The following is an 18,020-nucleotide window of genomic DNA, read 5'->3' on the forward strand; positions in this document are numbered from 1 at the left end:
AAACAACAAGGAGGACCTCCAGTGAAAGAAGAATAAGAAGGGTAGTTTGATCATTCCTCTATGCACTAACGGCATTTTTGACAGAGGGACTAACGGAATCTTTGACAGAGGGACGACTAATTTTGACAGCATTAAATTGCATTAAATTTCAGGAACTGCAACATTGAGTCCTCTATTTGGTCTAAATTTCAGGAACTGCAGCATTGAGTCCTCTATTTGGTCGTAAAAATAAAGAGACAAATCCGTTAATTATACTGTACCTCAGGAATGAAAAGTAATTTTCCCTTCTATATATTATAATCTAACTAAAGAAATTAATATTTAGTTAGATTAAATATATAAACTATAATTGGTGATACATTTAATGTATCTATACATGTAAATGTAAAATATATAAAAAAATTAGCTTTGTTGCCTTTTTCAAAAAGGCATCGCTTAGCCTTTCGCCTAAGGCAATAGAAGACTCTATTGCCTTATTGTCGCTTTTTGCCTCAATAACATTGGTTTCATTGTGACAAAGAAGAATGTAAAATCATATGTCAACACGGCAAAAAATCATGCAACATATTAGTGTTCTATAATTCAATTTGACACACATTATTAAAAGAAAAAAATATGCCATCGAAATACTAACTTTGCAGCATCAACAGATGACAAACAAATGCAACAACACCTCTAGCATGTCCATTGCCAAAATATGATCATGTTACAGTAATTAAAAGAAATATTCATAATCAATTATTTCAAAAAGAAACAGTTGGAATGAACCCTGCCCTTGAAAACAATTTGATATACATAAATGAATGGAATAAGATTTACCTGCATGTAAATTACTTGATCATAACTCATAGCCTTGCTTCTAACATCTGGGTTAGATCCATCCTAAAGATTGGAGAAGCACAGTTAAACAAACAAAAAAGAGAAGGGAACAGAACAAAAAAGAAAAATGCTATGATGCAAATCTATAGTAAGCTAAGAAATGCCACTGCCAAGGGTTTTTTAATTTGAATACAATTGAAAAAACATGCAAAGTTCATGATATATCTGACCACTTAGCCATTAATTTCTAGGACAAAAACACTTGGAAGCTTGATTAAACAAAGTTGTAAACATAATCAAGATGTACCAAATGAGATGGCCTCCCCGACACTAGTTCCACCCAACCTCTATCCAATTATCTTATTTTTCATGTTCTATGAGGGTTGCATCAGTTTCAAAGCGAGATCGTCAATGTTAGCTTGCAGTCATCCTCCAGGCTAATGGAATTGGCAACTTATAGTTTTAGAGGCTTCCAAATTAAGTTCATTAATTAAAAGAAAAAGAAAATGATCTAACCAGCCTAATGCCAACAACTCAATGATATCTTTGATTTGAGTTTCTAGATCGGACGTAAAAAAATTGCACAGTCACCTTAAAGACCTTAACCAGCCCTGAATAAAGGTATAACAACCAAAAGAAAAGGCAATTATTTACTATTTGGAAAGTGTCAAGGGGCAATAACTTCCAAATTTGGATAATTATTCAATTTCTAGTACAGAACATATGTAAAAGGATATTCCTTTGTAAATGATTCATGTATGATATTGTCTTGATGGATGAAACCTAAATTGGTATTGAAGAGAAGTAGTCGTGGAAGAGCACTCTAGAGTGCAGGGTTTCAAGTTAAGTAAAATATAGTAATGACGGGAAAGTGCTAAAAGTGGTATTAACACTTTTATTATAGAGGTACCCAAAGTACACCCTTAAGAGAAGGGGAAGAGGGGAGGATGTCAACCAGAATTAGATTTGCAGAAAGGTGGGAATGGCACATAGTTAGAAAAAGTTGAGAGGAGATTGAGATGGTTTGCACCCATGCATTATAAGCCAACAAATGCACTAGGAGAACAGGTAGAGCAAATTGAAGTTATAAGAGATTAGAAAGTGAGAGGGTAAACTTAGGATGACATAGGCAGTAATGCGAAAAGATTTAGAATCTTTTGGTCTTTCAAAAGTGCATAACTACACAAAAGGAATGGAAAAAATGGATTTATACCATTCGCATTTATTAAAGGTGCACCTCAAACATGCCACAAACTCAAGGCTTAAACGGCTCCAACCCTAGCATCTCAAGCGAATGGTAGGAAACATTTATAAGCACTTGCCTTTTGCCCCTAGGTGTACACCTTGTTCCATCGCAAGGCTCAAGAAAGGCATGCCTTCTTATTTTCTTCTCAATCCATTGGCAAATGACACCGGCACTCAATCCAAAATTTACCAACCTACCAGAATCCATTGTTGATGAATTAGGAAGTTTTCATAATTAGCATCATTGGTAAGTCACCAAAAATCTCATTAAACCACCACATCCATAATCACAAACCTCCCATAATTCCATTTTTAACACAAACAGCTCTTTTAATCCCTCTTCTAACACACTATTTTCTAATATTCTCTTATTGCCTTTCTCATTTTAATGGCTTTTGGACTCCTCCATTTCTAATTATCTAAAATTGCCTTTTTTCATGTAGTACTGATAATGCTATATCAATTCTTTATTTCGGTACTTTTTGATATTTCTTCTCTATTTTCTTTGAAAAAATACACCAACATGCTATTTAGGTAATCTATTGAGAAATTTACAATTTCATCCATAGGTTCTATCACTTATTAAGATCTGCTCCCTTTATTTTGGAAATTGAACTATTTAATCCCTGAGAAATGCTACCATCAAAATGTGAAGTCCCTTCGTCTAAATAGTATGTTAATTAATTATTATTATCATTATTTTGAACATGAGATTTATTTTATGCTACCATGGGAGACAAGAAAGAAAGGGTACGAAAAAAATAATGTAAACACCAAAGAGACACCTCACCCAAATCAAATGAAGCCAAATATAGCAGAAGGGTGCCGAAAATCTGAGGAGACGTCGTCGAGGTCGATCAAAAAGTGAAGCGACGCCAGAAAGGGCTGCCACGCGCCGGTAGAAATGGCATGTGTGATGCATGCGCTGATATCTAAGTTGCCGGAGTGGACAAATCAGCCGGCAAGAAGGTTCCAACAGCTTTGAGGGTGGCGGTGAGGGTGGAAGAAGGGTCTAGGTGTAATAGTACCAAAATGGGTGAGTTAGAGTTTTTGGGAGAAATTGCCAAAATTGGCAGAAATTGAGTATCAAATCAGGATCAATGCTCTGATACCACGATGAATTTGGAGAATTTCTGAGTATACATTTGAATTTCTCTCTTAATCTTTATAAGTGATTTACATGCCTATTTATACACAAAGGATTACAACTAAAAAGAAAACAAATAATTACAAAGATAATTATGGTCCTAATTTGTGCCTAGAAACAGTAATCAAATCAAATCAAATCACTAGAAATCGGCACATATGTCAACAGTATCAAACCAGAACCACAAATTTGGAAGTTGAAGTCTCGGATGTTTTTGATCATATGTTTTAGACTTGTGACAAATCTATGAGGAAGCAAAGTTGTGTCCCAATACAATTCCTAACGCAGTAAGGTCATGAATCCTACTCAAATTATATGTCCCAACTCAGACAGGACTCCCAGATCTTATCAACTAGTATTTACTAGACCTAGATGGATTCTATAGGAATCCTAATAAAAAAACGATACTATATCTAATGTCTATAAATAGGTTGCCTCAGATATGGTTTCTCTTTTTTTTTTCCTAATCTCCTTTATTCACTTAAACATCGAAAGATTTGCTCACACAACCAACCACCCGAAAATTTACCTGTTTTGCAGATCCATACCCACAAGGAAGTCAAGAACAATATCAGTTATCCTTTCTTCATTCTAACGACAATTAATCACATGTTAGCCTTAATTAAAACAAAAGTCTTAATCCCAACTAGGTGAAGTCAATTGTATGGATCCTTCACTATTAAACTTTGTCTGACATAATATTTTGATACTACTTTCCTTGTGTAATTTTAGGTCTATTTTCCTTCTCGCTCTTTCCACCTCTATTATATCACATTTTCGTGCCAAGACATTTGATACTCTATGTTGGCCTTGACCGGACCATCATCGACTCTCATTTTATCCACATTGTGTGCTACAGACACTCTACAAATGTGATCATTACCAATCATATTTATTATAGTATAACAAAAATCCATCTTAATATTTGCATTTCAGGCACACCAAGAATCCATCTTGTGGGTATTATAGTCCTAATCGTTGGGATCTAATTGTCTTAAACTCTTTCATTGTTTCAATGATGCTTCTATGCATAACAGGTATGAAAAGTATGCTAAATGAAAGAAACTTAATGATAAACTACAACATAGAATATTATAACAAAATTAAAACATAAGGGAAAACAAAGATTACCTGGGATACAAAAAGTGGATATTTTGAAGCAATAGAACTTTGGTACCTAGCCAATCAGATTCAATTGAAGCTGTCAATTTGTCAAATGCCCTATTCCACAAACAAAAAAGGATCAACAAGATACGTACTTCAACACAGACTTAATAGTCCTTTCTAAATAATCAGCACGATTACATGCCATAATCACAACTGCTGCCACCGGTACCTAAGGAAGAAAGCAGAGAGTTGACTTCAATGAATAGAAGTGACAACTTTGGAGAAACAATACAAAGAAGCTTTAGACTATTTTCGATCGGTACCTTGTCTACCACTCTTTGGAGGCCTTTTCCTGAAACATTAGCATAGAAAAGATGCCAAGTTAAGTCTCTTTGAAACGTTTAAAATAGCCATATCTCATCCCATTAAAGTAATACTAAAGTGAGAATTTTAGAGAAATTTAGAGTATTCTTATATTTCACTCTTAATCTTTACAATTGGTTTACATGACTATTTATACACAAAAAATTATATCTAAACAGGAAGCAAATAATCAAATAATAATTATAGAGATAACTAAGGATCCTAAAACCATATCTCTAGAATCAGCAAATAAATCAACACTCCCCCTCAAGTTGGTGCAAAGATGTCACACGTGTCCAACTTGCAAATCAGATTATGGTAGATCTTATTGTTGAGCTTTTTAGTAAACATATCTGCAAATTACCCACTAGAAGTCACATGAACTAAGCTCAAGTCACCGTTGTTAATTTTTCTATAATGAAGTGCCGATCAACCTCAATGTGCTTCGTCCGGTCATGTTGCACTGGATTTTGTGCAATATTAATAGCAGCTTTGTTGTCACAATACAAAGTTATCTTGTCTCTCTCGAGCAACCTCAACTCCTCCCATAACTTCTGCAACCATAAGAGTTCATACACATCTTGAGTCATTGCTCTGTATTCTGCTTCAACACTTGACCGAGCAACAACACTTTATTTTTTACTCCTCCAAGTGACAAGGTTCCCTCCCACAACTGCGCAGTAGTCAAAGGTGGATCTCCTGTCATTGATAGATCCTACCCAATTTGCATTTGTAAAAGCTTCAACTCGGAGGTGACTCTGTTTGGAGTAAAGAAGCCGAACCCTAGCGCAGATTTTAAGTATCTCAAGATACGAAATACAGCCTACATATGAGTTTCGCGACGGACATGCATGAATTGCCTAACTAAGCTAGCAGCATAGGCTATATCCGGTCGGGTGTGTGAGAGATAAATCAATCTTCCTACCAATCTCTAGTATTTTCCAATATCCACGGACTCATTAGTTCCTGTTTTCAGCTTGTGATTACTTTCAATGGGAGATTCTGCTGGTATACCCCAACGTACCAGTTTCTTCCAAAGGATCCAGAATGTACTTTCTTTGGGAGATGAATATTCCTTTTTCTGATCTAGCCACCTCAATATCTAGAAAATATTGCAGTTTTTCTAGATCTTTGATTTCAAATTTTTGAGCCAATAACCTTTTTAGTTGAGCCATTTCTTTTTTGTCATCACCTGTCACTACTATATCATCAACATACACAATAAGAAGGTGATCTTACCCTTGTGATGTTTGATAAACAGAGTGTGATCAGCATTGCTCTGTTGGTAACCAAAGGACATCATGGCTTTGCTAAACCTATTAAACCAAGCTCTGTGAGATTGTTTTAGCCCATACAAAGTTTTTTTTAAACTGCACACTTTTCCTTGTGTCTTCTCATCAGTGAACCCAAGAAAGATTTCCATAAACACTTCTTCCACTATATCTCCATGGAGGAAAGCATTCTTCACATCAAACTGTTGCAGGTCCCAGTCCAAGTTGGTTGCGCAAGATAATAGGACTCTGATTGAGTTCATTTTTGCAACTGGGACAAATATCTCTTGATAATTCACTCCATAGGTTTGAGTGAATCCTTTAGCAACTAATCTGGCCTTAAACCATTCAATTGTACCATCAGCTTTGTGTTTCACTGTGAACACCCACTTACAGCCAACGAATTTCTTCCCAGGTGGGAGAGTGACAAACTTTCATGTCTCATTTTCAACCAATACTTTCATCTCTTCAATCATTGCTCCTTTCCATTTAGGATCTACAAGAGCTTCTTTCCGATCTAGTGGAATAGACATAGAAAAAATAGATAAGGCAAAGGATCTACAGGAGGGAGACAAGGATTCATAAGAAATAAAGTTAGAAATAGAATATTTAGTACAACATCTGACCCATTTTCTTTGTACAATAGGTTTATCTAAGTCATTGGAGCATTTAAGAGTTGTGAGTAACTCACTAAAAGAAGATTCTTGATTCTGAATAGACTGCATAATGGCTTCTTCTGCCTTGTCTCTCCTCGAATACCTCCTTAAATCTGGCTTGTCCAAACGTCTCCCCATGTCTACTAGAACTCAAACTCTCTAACTGAACCATATCATTCAGAATCACAGAATTTGGTATCACCTCTTCTTGCTCATTATTCTCCCCCTGAAAATATAAGTGGGTGGTACTGAAATAGGGTTCAGTTTCTCGGAAGGTACAAATCATCTCAAATTGAGTACAGATCATCTCATGAAAAGATTGAAAACAAGAAAAGACATCACTTTTAGCTTTAATCAAATAGACCCAAGTCATTCAAGTGCAACAATCAATAAAGGTGACAAACCATCGAATACCAGATAAAGGAGATAGTTTGAATAGGCCTCCAAACATCAGAATAAATAGTCATAAAAGGAATTTGGCTTTTTTTTTGACTCAAAGGATAGGAGGTTCTAGTGTGCTTAGCATACTCACACGCATCACAAAATAGAGAACCAAACTGGGTTCTAGCAAACAAATTAGGATAAAGTTTTTCTAAGATAAAAATTGATGGATGCCCTAACCGCTTGTGCCACTATATTATTTCCTAATTGACATCCTTATTTTCTCTAAAACAGGCTTGAGATATCGAAGAACCAGGATCACCTCCTAACATGTATAAGCCATCATGCAGCCTACCATTGCCAATCCTCTTCCCTGTGCGAAGATCCTCAATAATACAATGATCAGGAAAGAATTCAATTTTACAGTTAAGAGTATTGGTGATAGCACTAATAGATAAAAGGCTGACAGAAAAGCAGGAAACATGAAGGATAGATAATAACTTAATATTGGGTGAGCAAATAACAGAACCTGTTCCGGATATAGGAGTAAAAGAGCTATCAGTAATTCTGACACTATCTTTGGATAAAAAAGAAAAATAATTGAAAAAAACCTTTAGAAGAGCCTATCATGTGTCTATTCGCACCAGAATCAATAATCTATGGAACATTATCAAGAGAGGAAGCATTACCTGACTTTACAAAGTTAGATGTGGCACCGGAGAATGAAGAGGTGTCAATATGAGACGGGAGATGCTTGAGACTCTGAATTTCATTAGGGGAAAGGAAATCGATCGTTGTTGTCTCCTTAAAGGGCTCCTCCGCAGTTTTTGCTAAATTAGCGTGAGTTTTGGAGGTACCTCGTTGTCCTCCGCGGCCTCTAGTGGGACGACCATGTAACTTCCAATAAGTCTCTTTAGTATGCCTCAGTTTTCCACAATAGTCACAGTATAAGTGATCTTTCTCAGAATTAGGAGGCTACGGTATGCTCAAACTAGTAGTCAACCCAGCCTTTTCAACTGGTGTAGTATAGAGCATAGTATGTCGACGACTTTCCTCTTGTTGAACATGGCGTGGGCCTCTTCTAGACAAGGAAAAGGATTTCTTTCCTACACTTGGACCTGAATTAGATCATATTTGTTATTCAACCCTGCAAGAAAATCATAGACCCGCTCCTTTTCAATCATTCTTCAAAATTTGACTGCATCTCCAGTGCAATCTACCTGGAAGTCTTGATAGTAATCAAGTTCCTGCCATAAGCCACATGACTCATAATAAAATTGGGAGATAGTCATTTCTCCTTGCTTAGTACCATGAATCTTATTTCGAATATCATAAATTTGAGCACCATTCCTAATCTTGGAATAAGTTAAGGACAAGGACTTCCATATTTTTGCAGCAGTATCAACTAACAAACAGGACTTAGAGATATGAGGTTGCATAGAGATAAGTAACCATATCATAACAAGACAATTATGTGAGTCCCATTGAGAAAAATCTGAATCACTCTCATACAATTGCTTCTTATTACCAGTGACATAGCCCTGCAATCCTCTAGCCTTGATAAACAACAAACAAAATGTTGACCAAGCAAGATAATTGGGTCTATCAAGTTTTATGGGACTAATTTGCAAGGAAGAATTACCAGAGTTAGGAATCGAGATTCTTTTACCTTCTGCCATGCTAAAGACAAATGAACCGTGAAAGAATAAGAGTTAAACAAGGTTGTACACACAAAAGAGCCCAACTGAATCACCAAAAAGACCGGGTAGCGGCACGGGAAGGTCAGAAAGACAGTCGGAATCGTCGTCGGAGTGATCGGAGCGGCAAAGCAGCGTTAGGCGATGTATCACGTGCTGGGACGGGAAGGAGCGTGAGCCTCACGCGCGGGCTTTTCCAGCGTCGAAGCTGGCAGTTGGGCCGGCGACGGTCCAGCGATTTCCCAGGTGCTGTCGGTGAGAGGTGGAAAGGCTCCTAGATGAGTTAGTACTAAAAAGGTTGATCTAGGGTTTTGAAACCCTAAAGAGAAAAAAAAATTGAATTTAAACCCTAAAATTAGGAAAAAGCTTTGATACCATGAAGAATTTTGGAAAAGTTTAGAGTATTCTTGTATTTCACTCTTGATCTTTACAATTGGTTTACATGACTATTTATACACAAAGAATTATATTTAAACAGAAAATAAATAATCAAATAATAATTACAGAAATAATTAAGAATTCTAATCAAATCAAATCATATCCCTAGAATCAGTTAAAATCAGCAAATAAGTCAATATAAAGAAATACAACATTTACAACAAATGCTAAAGAAACAAGCTAACAAAAAGAAATCATATAGAATATAAAGGATACGAACAAATAATAAAGCTTAATTAACCATTCAACAATCACACAATTTGGTCTTTGTCTTTTAAGTTTATAAAAGCTACTATTTGGTCCTTCTCTATCTATGCTTTTTATTTTCATGTCCAATTAAGGATGGGTACCAAACATAAGGGCCAGCCTTTTATCCAATTCTTTTCCTCTCTTATAGACACAAGGAATAATTTGACAGCTTAGTTTAGAAGAATTTAACTCATTTTGACTAATCTAAACATTATAATATGGTTATGATTACTCCAAAGCCCAAAGGACATTATAATTTTAAATTTATATTTGCCCCATCAAATAAAGTCACAATTACTAAGTAGGTCCCTGCTCTGGTAATTGATTTAGTGAATTATTTAATCTCTCCATCCATTATTTCAAATGTCAATTGTTAAAAAGCAACAAAAGGTCTAAAATGCATGTGAAATTTGAAAATTGCTCTCCCATTAAGAACAAAAATATTTTTTCAAAAGAAACAATTCTCAAACAGAACTTTTTTGTGATATAAAAGATGAAAGGAAAATGCTAATGGAGGATGCTTTAGAATATCACATGCATTTTGGACTTTTGAGTTCTATGTTAATGATTGACTGTCAGAAAGGTGGATGGAGAGACTAAATAGTTAACTAAGGCAAGTGTTAGGGACCAATGAATCCAATTTTCAAACAGCAGGGAACTACAAATAATTATTCACCCTTAAATTTTTATAATATAGTACACTGGCACTATAGCTACCCTAAAGTGTAAAATTTCCTTAACTTTGACCTCTTTATTTTCCAGGTCAACAAGAACAAAAGCTCCATATTCTTTTAAAACTGGATTGGTAAATGAACCAGTCCATTAACGAGTTCACCTGGTTGAAATTGATCAGGTTGATTTGGACAAAAACAATCAAACATACCCTTTAAAAAATTATATTTTGGTGTTTTTCCCAATAAAAAAAAAACTAAAAGTTGTATATATATATATATAAACAACAACGTAGTCTGAACCAACAATATCTAAGCTGATCAATAAAGTAAGAAAACAGAGACAAGACATGAAATATTTAAGCTGGTCATCAGGTCATCAACTAGGCAATCAATTGTAAAATGAATATCGCATCAAGTTGGGTATGCAATATGGATAAAGCGTTCATGTCCATGAAAAATTATCAATTTCAACACATCAACTGCAAATGCTGAAAAAGAATGAGAAATATGAAGCCAGTGAATGATGTCTAACAAAATCATCACACGCATCAAGGTCTACAAGAATTGAGGAGCTCCTTTGGAACTGTAACATGTTTATTGCTTGGAGTTAAAGAGCATTTAGCTAATATAGTATGTTGTTCAAAGTATGATCAACTATCAAATGATATCAAAACTCAAGAAATGAATAATCAGGAAACAAGTATAACATACTTTCAAGATCTTCAATAACAGCCTTCAATTGTCTACATTCTTCACCTTGACGCTTCTTTTCTTCTGAAACATTTATAGAAAGGTCTAAGTGGAAGAATTTCTACAATTTTCAATTCGCGAAATGAAACAAGAGAATAATATCAAGGGTAACATTTTGCCTTCTAACCCATATAAAGTGCCTTGCATGCAAAAACGGATTACAATTTATGAATCTTTTTTTTTTCCTTCTTAAAAAAATCTGGTCATAAGCCACTAGTTAACATAGATATAAACACAGGAAATAGAAGATAATATATATATATATATATATATATATATATATATATATATATATAAACTAACATATAGATGCTACAGTTTACATTTTCAAATGAAACGTTTGAAGTGTGATTATATAAACAAGACAAGACGAACAGCAAGGGTGTCATAGCTGTCTCTATAGCATTGATGTAGGTCCCAAAAGGTATCTAAAACATCAACTTTTGATTTTCAGAACTATTATGCAAAGCCCTGAGCATGGTTAAGAAACAAAGATTCCAGAAACAGGACAAAGTGAAGATCTTGAAACCAGTTCCTTATGCATCATTTCAATGCAATTGAAAAGAAAAACCCAATAGACAATTGAAAACCTTCTAGAGCCACAATTCTGCCCTGTTGCATGCTTATTTGATCAATTAGCAATCGCAGTTGACTTGTACAATGGTTCTCCGATTCAACCTGTCAAAAATAAATGCTGATGCGTCAAGAAACATTAATTCAGAAGAAACTCACCACAATTAAACAGAAATGGGGTTAGAAAAATAAACCCATTAAGACAAACAGAAAGCAATAAATCCATAAATGGATTGAGTAGATTTACAGATAAGCAGGCTTGTTTAAAACGTATGACTGATTATTCTCAAGGAGATTCGACATTGTTAATTAAGTTAAAACTTTATCAGTGATTTAAAAAAAAAAAATCTCTAGGTAAGAAACACAACCCACCATCATTTGTACTTTAATGACTAAATTAAACTACCGCAAAATGCCCATCCCAGCTTATTTGAGTTACAGTAAAAAAATAGTAAGTCTCCGAAAAAATTTAGGAGAAAGAAGGAAGCTACACTCACGGCGGCAGCGAGGCGATCCGCATACTCTGACTGTGTAGCGAAAAGCCGCATCTACAGAGAGAATTGTAGACATAAACAAGTTAAAATTTCAATAATTTAACTATTCTAGCATTCATTTTTCACAGTAGATCTCTTCACAGACGAAGAAGCACCTGGATATAGATGAATGCTAATGCGGCAGGAATAAGAAGGCATCGAAAATCGCAAGAGAATTTTGGCATTTTGATTAATCTATTTTCCTTTTCTGATTATCAATTTCAGAAATGCTTCTAACTCACAAAGAGAGAGAAGAAAGAGCCATGAAGCATTTGATCATTCAATTCGTATTTTTTTCATGTTTGCGGAAATTTCAATAATCTGAAGTTTAAGTAGACTTGCTAAAACATGCGCGGTCGCCCCCGTTTGTCTACTTCTCCCCGGTACGTGAACGTGAGTAGATGATACGGTGCCGTTTTTCTTTGCTGAGTGGAAAAAACCCTTTTACTTTAAAGTTTTAAACGCCGCCGTTTCTACAATGAAAACTATGAAAGTCTTGACAAGGCCTTCCGCATATGGGAATGCAATCCTCTCTCTCTCTTTACATCTCTCTCCTTCATCTTAATCCTCTTTCTAGGCTCTGTCTAATGTGATTTCTCTCTGCAAAGTTTAATGTGATTTCCTTCTTCTTCTTCTTCTTCTTCTTCTTCTTCTTCTTTTTTGAAATATAGACAGATTAAATCATGGGATTTGGAAACAAGCAAGCATCATCGTCCACAAAAGACCTGAAAGGACCCCGGCCAACAGAGGACACGCCTCTCATAGCCAAGCCCAAGCCTCTCTCCTCCCAGTCCAAGACTTTTGCCAATGTCTTCATTGCCATTGTAGGCGCTGGCGTTCTCGGTCTTCCATACTCCTTCAAACGCACCGGATGGATCATGAGCCTTATCATGCTATTTTCCGTCGCCGCGTTGACCAACTACTGTATGATGCTTTTAGTCCATACTCGCCGCAAGCTCCAATCTTTTTCCCGTGACTTGCCCGAGATTAGCTCGTTTGGCGATCTGGGTTTCACCATTTGTGGCTCTGCTGGGAGGTTAGTTGTGGATATCATGATTATATTGTCTCAGGCTGGATTTTGCGTTGGTTATTTGATTTTTATTGCAAATACTTTGGTGAATCTATTCAATTCCTCATCGTCCCAGAGCTTAACTTCGCAAATCATGGGATTGTCTGCCAAAAGTTTTTACATATGGACTTGTTTTCCGTTTCAGTTGGGGTTAAATTCTATTCCTTCTTTGACCCAGTTAGCACCTTTGAGTATATTTGCTGATATTGTTGATCTTGGTGCGATGGGTGTGGTCATGGTGGAGGATGTTTTGCTGATTATTAGAAACAGGCCGGAGGTGAGGGCATTTGGAGGTTTGTCTGTGTTTTTCTATGGAATGGGTGTGGCTGTTTATGCATTTGAAGGGATTGGTATGGTTTTGCCTATAGAGTCAGAGACGAGAGAGAAGGAGAAATTTGGGAGAATCTTAGGATTGAGCATGGCCTTCATTTCATTGCTTTATGGGTCTTTTGGTGTGCTGGGTTACTTTGCTTTTGGCAATGAAACTAAAGACATTATTACTGCTAACTTGGGTGCTGGGCTGATTAGTAGTTTGGTTCAACTTGGTCTCTGTATCAATCTGTTTTTCACATTTCCCTTGATGATGAACCCAGTCTATGAGATAGCAGAGAGAAGGTTTTGGGGGGGGAGGTATTGTTTATGGCTCAGATGGGTGTTGGTTTTAGCTGTGAGTTTGGTGGCTTTGTTGGTACCAAATTTTGCTGATTTCATGTCCTTGGTGGGAAGTAGTGTATGCTGTGGACTGGGATTTGTTTTGCCAGCTCTGTTTCACTTGCTTGTCTTTAAGGAAGAAATGGACTTGAAAGGATGGTGTACTGATGTGGGGATTGTGACTGTAGGTGTTGTTCTTGCAGTTTCAGGAACATGGTATGCTCTTATGGAGATTTTCTCTGTTAAGGCATTGTAATAAGTTCTAGATTTGATCATATCAATTGTGAATTTATAGCAGTAAGTACATATCATGGCTTTATACTGTGGCAAGATTGTGATATCAGCTCTGGCTGTGTAGCTTCCCTAAGAATAGAAGGCATAGCTGTTTGATTGAGAACAAGTTCTCAACAGTTACATTCCAAGACAATTATTTGCTACTTTCTTGTCATTTTTTGTTACCTCCTTGTGTTATTTAATTTATTATTTCCTCAAGTAAGTTGTTATTTTGCACTGAAGATGGATTATTCTCGAAAATAATGTTAATCAAGTATGGTTGCTAGAGCAACCAGGAGAATTGTATGCTTGGATTTGTCATTCTCTTCGTATGAATAGTAAGTAGATTTAGGCGTAGAAATGAGTTAAAAAGATTACTGCTTTCTCTTTTTTTCCCTTTTTCCGAAGATGAGATTCATTGAGATGAAAGGGGTAATTTTTATCCATGTTGGGTATATTTCATTTCCATTATTCAATTTTTAATTTGTATCCATAAAATCATTTAATTTTGTTTCGATAAGATCATCCAAATTTAATTTTGTTTTTACAAGAAGTCACCGATATAGCTGCTTTTCAAGTTACCAACTCCTCTATTCATTAATAGGTATTTATTATTTTAATTTTAATTTTCATAAGTATCTAATATTTAAATAATTAATATATTTTTTGAATATTTAATAATTATAAAAAAAATTATATCACATATTAACAAAATTTAAACTTATTAACTATTGATATTTGTTAATTTAATATTTTTCATAATTATTGAATATTTGAATGTTGTATTTTAATCATTCTTATCTCTAAAATTTAATCTCATAATTTTTTGTATGTTTCAAATTTGAATATTTTTATTAGCTTCTGATAGAGTTTAAACGGAACAAACTTGCGGAATATATGAAACAGAGAAAATAGTTTGTATTAAGAACGACTGAATTTCTCAAGTTTCCTCAACAAACAAAATACTCTAAGAATCTCTCCGCTGTGAAGCTGTGAAACTCTTAGCACTATTGGGTTTAAAAAAAAATCAATCGAATTGAATTAATTTTAAAATTTGATTCGATTTTTTATTCAATTTGATTTGGTTCGGTTTTTAATTTTAAAAATTTTAGTTATTTCAGTTCAGTTCAATTTTGATTAAAAAAAATCGAAAAAATCAAATTGAATCTAATATGTTATTTTTAATAATATAGGAAAATTAAATTATATTAAAATTAAAATATTTTAATTAAATTTTAAAAAATTAAAAATAAAGTGTAAAAGGTAAAAAATTTATTAAAAATTATAATTAATTAAATTGAATCGAATTGAATATGATCAATTCGATTTGATTCGGTTTCTAATTAAAATTAATTCGATTTATTTTTTTAACATTAAAATTTTAATTTTTAATTTATTTAATTTAATTCAATTTTAAATCATAATGCAGCTTAAGCTGAAAATTGATATTCTATTCTCTGTCATTTTCTATAATATATACTCATTACATGTAATATATACTCATTATATAAATTATTATTGATTTTCACACTCTGCCATCTGTCCTGTCTTTTCCTTTATTTCCGCTGCTGTAACAACTTCCTATACTTTTAAAATATTTCTGTTGGAGGTGCTTACAGTTCCTTTTTAATTTTCTTCTCCAACAGACCTTCAGCTGTCTTAATCCATCTATGGCTACAGGATGATCCAATTGAATGAAGCGAAATTGCATGGTCAATGGCTCTTCTACAAAGAAGCTTTGTTGCTTCAATGAACACCTTCTGAAAATGCTTAATAAAAGACTATAATTGTTCCTTTTGCTCTGTATTTAATTTTGATTTTATCTCGTAGAATAACTCCCTTTTCTCAAAAGCTCATATCACAGCATAAAATTCTACTTCTGTTAATTTTCATAACATTAATACTGAAATTATGGCTCTGGCTAATAACGGATCTCCTTCAAATTTCACCCTAATACCTTGGTGTAAAAATTTCATAGTCATTTGATGCCAATTCACTTCAACATTCCCTAATTTCTCCAACCATGCAACTCCCAGTATCATATCAACCCCACTTAGCGGAAACACATAGCAATCTTTTTGGATTTCAAAATTTCCCAAAGAAATCTACAATTTCGAACACAAACTTGAAGTTTTTGTCCTTTAATAAAGTTGCCACTCTATCAGCTATAAAATTATGGCTTGCTCCACTATCGATCATGATAACCAAAGACGCATTTTAACTTTGCTGTAAATCTTCATTGTATGAGCCCTAGAAATGCCTCCTATCGAATATAATGGTAGCTCCAGTTGGGCTAGATGTCCCTCCACTTCTATTGCATTCCCCATTTGTTCTTCAATATCCCCTTCTGGTACAGCTTCATCTACCCTGACAATAAGAGCTCTCAAAGTCTTGTTAGGGCACTCATGCATGGGTGATATAATTGGCGGCAACGATAGCACAATCCCTTTGCTCTCAGCTCCATGAATTGTTAATATGGGTATTGTCTGGTACCCGATTCTTCATGAATCCCCCAGCCAATCCTTTATCCTGCGATTGAGGCAAAGTCAAACATTGAGTTTTTTTTTTGGAATGTTAGGGCTCGATCTGGTGGCTTGGACACTTTTGAAGGAGCTGGATTTGATTAGGTCTTACAGGGGTTTAAATCAGCGCTCGTGAGAACACAGTAGCCATATTATGCCATAGCCCATGAGTTTTACTGCTTGTGACTCTATTTTCTCCAATGGTTCCCTTCCAGTCCTTTTTCTCCAATGTTTGCAAGAGTTCTCTCTCAATTTCTCTTGCTAACTTCATAATTTTTAATAAATCTGTAGTTTCATGGAATCAGATTTGGACCCTTATTTCTGATTTCAAACCATTTAAGAAATATCCCAAATAGTTTCGATCTCTGATTCCATGTACTTGTGATGTGCAAGCTAGGAATTCATTGGAAAAACTTTCCACAATTCCATCCTGTTGTACCGCAGCCAATCTTTCAAAAGTTCTTGCATAATCATCTCCCCTATATCTCTGCAGTATCTCCAGTGATAACCTTTCTCATGACATAGTTGGCATTAGTTATTTAATACATCTCATCCAATGCAACGCCGGCCTTTCAATGCAAACTAAGGCCAAAGTCACTTTCTGCTCATCGGTGGTATAGTGTACCGAGAAATATTGGTCATCTCGGGAGAGCCACCCTACCGGGTCACTACCATCAAAGTTTGGGAGTCCCATTTTTTTTCTTTTACTTAACTGTGATTCATCGGACATCATCATGTGTGAAGGAGTGATCATTATGAATGATGATGACAAAGCTCTAATGGCAATACTCTCTTTGAGTAGCTATAGGACCTTGAGTCCCACTGTTAGTTCCTTTCGTTTTATAAGATTAGTCAAGTGTACCAGCATTAGTTCAATCCCGATAACTTTTTCAATTGTTGCTGATACTATAAAAGCTTTGAGGCTACCTGCTTATCCTATTGTGTTGTTCCCTTTCCAGACTAAACTTGCGCAAATGTTCTTCCAATGCTGCAATGTTCCTCTCTCTCACTTCTACTCATGAATCCATCCTCATGTTTGGCATCTAGCAGGTTAGACCAATTGATAAAGTTTAAAAGGAACAAACTTGTAGAAATATATAGAACAGAAGAAATATTTTGTATATATTAGGAATGACTGAATTTCTCAAGTTTCCTTATAGACAAAATACTCTGAGAATCTCCCCAGTATGAAATTCCTATCCCAACATAAGCTAAAAACAAAATAATAATCTCAATATCTCCTCCTCTATTCTATTCTATGATATAAATTCATTGCATGAATGATTACTGATTTTCTCTCCCTGACATTTGTCCCATCCTTTCCTTTATTCCCGTTGCAGTAACAATTTCCTATACTTTTGAAATATTTCTACTAGAGGTGCTTACGGTCCCTTTTAATTTTCTTCTCGAATAGACCTTCAGCTGTTTCAGCCCATCTATGGCTAGAGGATGACCCAATTGCACACGATTTCTGTCCGTTTCTAAATTAATTTAAATATTTAATTTTTTTATTTTAGTGATTGTTAATTTTAATGCTAATCGGGTGGCACAAGATTTAGTGAGATCAAGAAAAATCTTAAAGTAATTAAAGGTATTGTATTT

At 35.0% G+C, this 18,020-nt stretch overlaps 2 protein-coding genes across 6 annotated transcripts in view; one reads left to right on the plus strand and one right to left on the minus strand.

Moving 5' to 3' along the window:
- Positions 1-12,230, minus strand: part of LOC110626342 (alpha-1,3-mannosyl-glycoprotein 2-beta-N-acetylglucosaminyltransferase) — a 28,462-nt gene extending 16,232 nt beyond the window's left edge. For all 5 annotated transcript variants that reach the window (XR_006352437.1, XM_043961498.1, XM_043961500.1 and 2 more), the window contains exons 1-8: positions 12,020-12,230; positions 11,868-11,918; positions 11,388-11,475; positions 10,759-10,821; positions 4,642-4,670; positions 4,471-4,547; positions 4,343-4,388; positions 820-882 (exon numbers count right to left, since the gene is read on the minus strand). Coding sequence is in view for 4 of the 5 variants with exons in the window: in XM_043961498.1 (XP_043817433.1) it covers positions 820-882; positions 4,343-4,388; positions 4,471-4,547; positions 4,642-4,670; positions 10,759-10,821; positions 11,388-11,475; positions 11,868-11,918; positions 12,020-12,088 (486 nt within the window). In the remaining variant the exon portion in view is untranslated. The remainder of the gene's footprint in view (positions 1-819; positions 883-4,342; positions 4,389-4,470; positions 4,548-4,641; positions 4,671-10,758; positions 10,822-11,387; positions 11,476-11,867; positions 11,919-12,019) is intronic.
- A 170-nt stretch (positions 12,231-12,400) lies between these two features.
- Positions 12,401-14,221, plus strand: LOC110626343 (amino acid transporter AVT3B). Its single transcript, XM_021772177.2, has one exon. The coding sequence runs from the start codon at positions 12,587-12,589 to the stop codon at positions 13,877-13,879; it is 1,293 nt and encodes a 430-aa protein (XP_021627869.1). The 5' UTR covers positions 12,401-12,586; the 3' UTR covers positions 13,880-14,221.
- The last annotated feature ends 3,799 nt before the right edge of the window (positions 14,222-18,020 follow it).

This window comes from Manihot esculenta, chromosome 11 (genome assembly GCF_001659605.2).
Source record: "Manihot esculenta cultivar AM560-2 chromosome 11, M.esculenta_v8, whole genome shotgun sequence".
NCBI classification, from domain to species: Eukaryota; Viridiplantae; Streptophyta; class Magnoliopsida; order Malpighiales; family Euphorbiaceae; genus Manihot; species Manihot esculenta.